Here is a 6,463-nt window from a genome sequence, read left to right on the forward strand (position 1 = left end):
CAGGCTGAAGTTGCTTTGTATTTATATCATGTTATGGTCCTTGAAATATCGGGGGCAGCGTTTTGACTCTTTCCAAAGAAAATTCCGTAAACATTTCAAAGTGACCTGCTGCCACTGGGTGTAGTGGTGGTGATGCCCTGATACATTTCCAGGGGGAGAAACACCTCAGATCTCAAGAAAAGGAGTGAAAGCAGTGATTTTGTTGACTGATTTGTGAAAAAGGTGGAAGTGGTGAAAGTTCATATCATGTCTCAATGTCAAATAGTCTTTCAATGACTTTTCACACATGGTAGAGTAGAAATAGGAAACACTGCAACCCATGATCAGCTCATTCTGTGAATTGATCATGTCTTTCTGTACTTTTCTTCATCCTCTTGCCTTTGTTTCAACCTACTGTAGCAATAAAAGGTAGAAGCATTCCTATGAACAAAGTAGAGCAACGTTTCTTTTATTGTTTGTATATCTTTTGTTGTTTTTTCCTAAAATCGCTTTTTGATAGATGATTTATTATGCAATGTAATGGTTGTCAATATCTAACTTTACGAGATCAAAACAAACAGGAGTGAACATTCACTGGGACAGAAAAACATCGGCAATAAATAAAAAATACAATACAGAAAAAAAATGCACGTTGACATGCTTGGTTCTTGAGTTTGGGGTTATCAGTATCTTTGTACTATTTATGAGCTTAAAAAAATAAGTAATGCATTTGGGCAAAGTGACATTTGACATATGAACATTAGATGTAGCATTTGTGACAGGCACAAAGCACTCAGGAGATATTCTGAGTGCGTAAAGTTACATTAACAGTGCTTCAGAAGTTTATCCACACTGAACAAATCAGTGTTAATTAAGTTAAACTGATACTAGATCTAATTCACAGTATGTTTAATCAACAACATTAACTTCTTCCAGTATTCTCTGTTGGTTACAAAGCACACACACCACATGTAGCACGTTACAGTACACAGGAAGTTGTCTCATACTAAGGTTTAGCCTCAGCTCCTATCCCAATTGCTAAATAATATGGGGCACAGTTATCTTTATTACATCTATAAACACTTAAAAGGTTGTAACTACACTTTAATCCGTGAATGATCAAAGACACATCATTGATAATTATGTGATGCTTTACTTAGGCACGTATCCCTTGTTTTAATATAAATAGCAAATCAAGTATAGAAAAACCTTTACTTAGCCATAGATTTGAAACATTTCAGAAAAAATGTGTACATAGTGTGTGGGTTAGAAATACCTTTTTTCTGCTTTAATATCCTGCTAATAATGTTGCAGCTCCTCAGAATTGACCCTGGAATTGTTTTGGGGGCTCTTTTGGTCCAGACTAAGAGTCATTTGACTCTATTTGTGTTGAAAAAGACCGCTTATCATATATTTACAAAACAACACTTACACATCAGGAATTGCATACATTTTAATATTGCAGGTGTTAAATGTACTAACTGAGAAGGCTATTCCATTTATTATTAAAGGGTTTTGTTTTTGTTTTTCTGTGGCTTGAAAAATAATCAATTATGATGAAGCCTTTGTGGAAAATAGGAGCCTGAACGATTTGTAAACAACAATCAGTGGAGAGAAGGACTGAAAAGCAGTACTCAAGAGATTAATTAAAGAAAAACTAAGGGCTTCTCGCAGGACAAACTGCCTCACTAATCTAATGTATGACAATCTATTTCTAAATCGGGCTGAAATGTCTTTGGACCGATCAGTGGCAAGCTGTGTTAGCTGGCCAGATATTTTAGAGCCGATGGCTGCAGCTCGGGGAGACACAACAGTGCACCCTCAGCTCTAATGGGAGAGTACATTTAGATCAGCAGTTATCCACTGGCACAGAAACCACTGGCTTCATCGTGACATCTATTGGGAAAGGCTTAAATAGCATCCTCGCAGAAATAACTTTTTTTAAATGACCCGTTACAATGCACAAAACTCCACATGAGAACGAAAACGCACAAATGAAACAGGCAATTAGATGAGGACACACATTTAAGTTTGTACGTCTCTCCTTTTCCACCTGATAAACACACTCCTGCTGATTAGTGGCTTTTAAGTGTTCAGTAAGGGTCAGTTGGTCAAAGACTGCTAATTACAGCCTAATGAAAGATAAAAGACCACATGCCATGTTGGGAGCAGAAAGGAGATGGAAAGAAGGAGTACAGAGGGAGAGAAGAAGTTCAAAGAATCTTTTTTTTTTCTAGTCTTTTTTCATCCTTTCAACTTTTGCTACTTATTTCTCTCAGTGCCCATGCTAGTCAAAAGAGCAAATATTTTCATTTCATTGATACAAATGCAACATGTAAAGAAATATCCAGAAGCATATAGTAGGAGGGCTCAGTTGTAACACATATAAAGAAATATTACAATCGCACACAGCATTTTGAAGCTTATCCGTTGCTCTCCATAAGAATGCCATGTTCATATTATTCCATTTAAATCACAGTAGTGAGCATGAGTTCAGAAACCAGTGCTAAGTGTGTCTGTCTCTGTGGGGGTCTTGCGTGGGCTGGGCAAACTCTTCAGGTACTCTAAATGCCTACGGGCTTCAGCTTGGTTCTGCCTCACATAGTACACTACATACACGATGACCATGAAGAACCAAACGAACATTGTCACCAGCATGGCTACATCAGTGGTTTTCCTCTGCAGACTGCAGAAATTCACCCCAGAATCCAACAGTTTGACCAGGGATTGACCTGCATGCTCGCCCTGGGACCCCGGGTCCTCCCACCTGCTTCCCTCACCCATCCCCCGCACAGAGCTCTCACACATGATCCCGTTGACCGTCTCGGGCTCCAGGTTCAGGGTCTCCATCAGCTCCTGGAGGGTGCAGTCACAGTGCCAGGGGTTGTGGAAGAGGCGCGTCTTTGCCCGGGTGGAGCCAAACTCCTCCCTGCTGGCCTGCCTCAGCTGGTTGTGAGAGAGGTCCAGCAGGCGCAGCTCGGGGCCCAGGTGCCGCAGGGCCCCTGAGGCCAGCGAGTCGATTCGGTTGTGGGACAGGTGCAGGTCCCGCAGGTGGAGCAGGTCCCTGAAGGCGGTCTCTGGGATGCTCCGGATGTAGTTGCGTTCCAGGTGGAGGGAGACCGTTTCTGGTGGGATGCCCTCTGGGATGTCCCGCAGCCCGGCGTCTGAGCACTGCACCGTGGCCGTGTCCCAGGCGCACTGGCAGCTGGCCGGACACTGGGGGGACACTTGGCCCCAGAGAGCCGAGAACAGGAGAGAGACGCACAGCCACGGATGAAGAGCCAGTCCTCTACCTCGTCTTCCTCCACTGATGCTGGTGCATCTCTCCTCACCCCAGCCTGTGCACATCGCCTCACCATAGCCCCCCGACACACTCCAGGTCCTGGTCACACACAGGCGCGCTAGGAGGATCTGACAGGTTGAGAGAGGAAAAAAAGGGTCATTTTGGAAAAGAGGACTCTCTCTCTCTCCCTCTGTGTGTCTCTTTACTAACACATACAATCAGTATGAACACTGACAGTGGTCATTATGGTGTTGAGAAAAAAGGTCAGTGGGTAAAGAGATAGACAGCAGAAATAGCTTAGCTGGTTTATCTGATAAATTCACACCTGCGTGGAGGGACCAGAAAGATACCAAAACATGTAAGAAGACAGGCATGTATTTGCATACAAAACGTGTTATTCACAGCAGTGATGATAAGTTAAGCACTTGTATTTCTACATTAAAGGGACATAAATCAACACAAAAGATTATCTGAAGTCCTTTTTCATGCTGCCTTTTGTGTGTCTCCAATTACAAACCAAAAGAAAAGCCTCACATTACACTCATCAATACACATTCATCTGGTTTATTCCTCAATTTATTTTCCCATGGTGCCATAGCCCTGTAATCATTTTCCATGAATGGGGGGATAGAGTGCATTATAGAGATGGAGGAGAGAACGGAGGTGGGATCGATAGTCCAAGATGCCTGCTACACTATTAACAGCAAAACATCAGTCCTGCCTGTGTCCCACAGATTAAATAAATGACAAAGCTGCATGGAAAAACATACAGCAGTGGTCTGATGAGCATCTGGTCAGTTATCAAAGTTTCAACAACAAAGAAAAAACGGTCTGGCTAGACTCAGTTGGAAAAACCACTGGAGAATAGGCTGCATTAGGTCTACATGTGAGATGTGTGTTTGGCTTTTTTATCTATATGGGCCTGAGTAATCCAGAAATGGTGTCATTTTATTCTAGTCCAGACAAGCACAGCTGTTTAATTGTTCTTGTTCCAAGACAAAAACATGACACACTCCTTGAATTTGATTATGAGACCATCCTCTCAAATGTCAAGCACTTACTTCTGCCTCCTTGTTTTTACAATGGTTAACCTTCATGTGTCTCTATTCTCCTGAATATAGAGCATAGTGGCCCATAGATTTGGTTGATATCTTATAGTGTGTGACTGATAGCGGCGTGATTAGTGTTTGTTAAGAGCAGAGGTGAATATTTAGTTCAGCAGCTTCGTGATTAACATGCTGAATGCAGATGCATGCAAATCCCTAATTACAAAAAATAATCATCGCAGCATAATTCTGAATGTGAATGCGAAAGGCTGAAAGACAAAGATTGGAGAGGGACTCCCAAAGCAAATTCAGAAGGCACGTGCTGTTGATTGCACAATCCAGTTATTACGATATCGCCCTTTTGGCTATTCAATGTAAAGGACATCATTCAGATTAGAAAAAAACTGAGACTTGCAGCCTTGACTTAAAAGCTTAAAAGACTAGTATAAAGTCTGATTTCCGGTGAGAAATATCATTTCGGCTATAGCCTATTAACTCATTATGGGTAAGTAGGTCACCTGGTAAATGGAAAGCTAGTGTAACCCTTATAACACATTGTTAAATGTACATGCAAGAAAAAGTGCATCGATCATTTGCAACTTTTTAATCATACAAAATAAGTAACGGGTGTAAAGAAAGCCTTCTTTCTGTTTCCCTCATCTGGTTGCTTTTTGACCGTTTTTGCAAATTAAAAAGCGAAATAAACTACTATAGCCTAAGCGAATGCAGCACAATGTCACAATATTAGGGATAGTTACTGATTCGACATAGATATTTAAAAAAGAAAACTTACCGGTAAAATAGTTCCTTGTGTAACTTTAGATCCATAAAACGTATAGTTTTTTCAGATTCTCCCGACCTCAGAATGCTCACAATCTTCTCATCAATTGTAGTTTAATGTTGGGGAAAAACTACGCGGGCAGGAGGAGTAGTGGATCCGCGGTGTGTCGCCTGCAGACGGCTTCATCTCTGCCTGTCGTAACGGTCGTAACACTGGGTAGTTATAGCAACAAAGATGTGGGGCATCCTCCTTCTCTCTCTTTCTGTGTGTGTGTGTGTGTGTGTGTGTGTGTGCGCGCGCGTGTGTGTGATACAGACTTGAGTCAAACATGTGAGGTGTGTAAGTCCTTATTACGACATCAGGCTCTCGGATTTCTAAGATCATGATTGGTTATAAATCTCCACATGAGATATTAACTTACCTACAGGTGTTATTAGAGTCTGACAATCTTCCTGCAATGTGATTGGATCCCAGGCAGGTAGTGAATATACAGACACTTACACTGTACAGTATCCTCAGTTGTTTTAACCTGAAATAAGAAAGGTAAAGATGCAATAGTGTAGGTGTCAGACTGTTTAGGACAATAGTATATTTCATTTGTAGTCTCACAGTAAAACAACTGAAAACAAGATTTAAGGTAAGGTGCTCTTCCTTCAATTCCTGATGTTATTTGTCCAGGATTAGTAATAGAGGTCACATAGAAATAGACCTATTTTATCACTGTGCAAAGACTGCTCATTACAGAGATGCACTGAATGTCACATGAAAAATGAAGAGTGGCATGAAGACGTAGGTAACGCCACATGCATATAACAACACATGAACGGTTGGGAACCTTGACAGCCACAAATGCTTACAGGGCTCATCATTTACATATAAATAACAAGAATGTGCCTACAGAAGCGACACATATTGTAGTAAGAGAAAATATTATTCATAGTGGTTTACTCATAGGACGAATGCCCTGCTGTCCCTTTTCTACTATAGGCCGAGAGATATCTGTGGATCTACACAAGAGCCCTCTGCCTCCACAACATGTCCTACTCCTTTCAAACCTGCTCAAAACAAGGACATTTCCCCTCCGGACAAATACAATAAGCACTGCTGCAAGTATAATTAGTAAATGTTTTGCTCTTGATGGGTGATTGTCTCCTAGGTTGCCAGAAACATCACATGCGGACAAGATGAGTTTTGTGGTTACTCAGATACAAAACAAAGGGGAGTGTAATGAGAAAGCACATGATGACAGAGAGAACCACTCAACAACAAACATCTGTTTTCAAGTCTCTAAGCTCAGAATGAATGGCATGATGAAAGCTAAAGAAAAACAGAAATGTGTCCAATATGTATTAAGGCTGTTGGTTATCTGTTTTG

General features: G+C 41.3%; 1 protein-coding gene across 1 annotated transcript; it reads right to left on the minus strand.

Annotated features, from left to right (window-relative positions):
- On the minus strand, window positions 1–5,338 carry LOC117534173 (leucine-rich repeat-containing protein 3-like). The gene is made up of 2 exons (XM_034198299.1): window positions 5,102–5,338; window positions 1–3,390 (listed from the first exon to the last, which is right to left on the minus strand). Exon 2 carries the CDS (start codon window positions 3,325–3,327, stop codon window positions 2,473–2,475), a length of 855 nt encoding a protein of 284 aa, XP_034054190.1. The 5' UTR covers window positions 3,328–3,390; window positions 5,102–5,338; the 3' UTR covers window positions 1–2,472.
- Between the last annotated feature and the right edge of the window lie 1,125 nt (window positions 5,339–6,463).

This window comes from Gymnodraco acuticeps, unplaced genomic scaffold (genome assembly GCF_902827175.1).
Source record: "Gymnodraco acuticeps unplaced genomic scaffold, fGymAcu1.1, whole genome shotgun sequence".
Taxonomy (NCBI): domain Eukaryota; kingdom Metazoa; phylum Chordata; class Actinopteri; order Perciformes; family Bathydraconidae; genus Gymnodraco; species Gymnodraco acuticeps.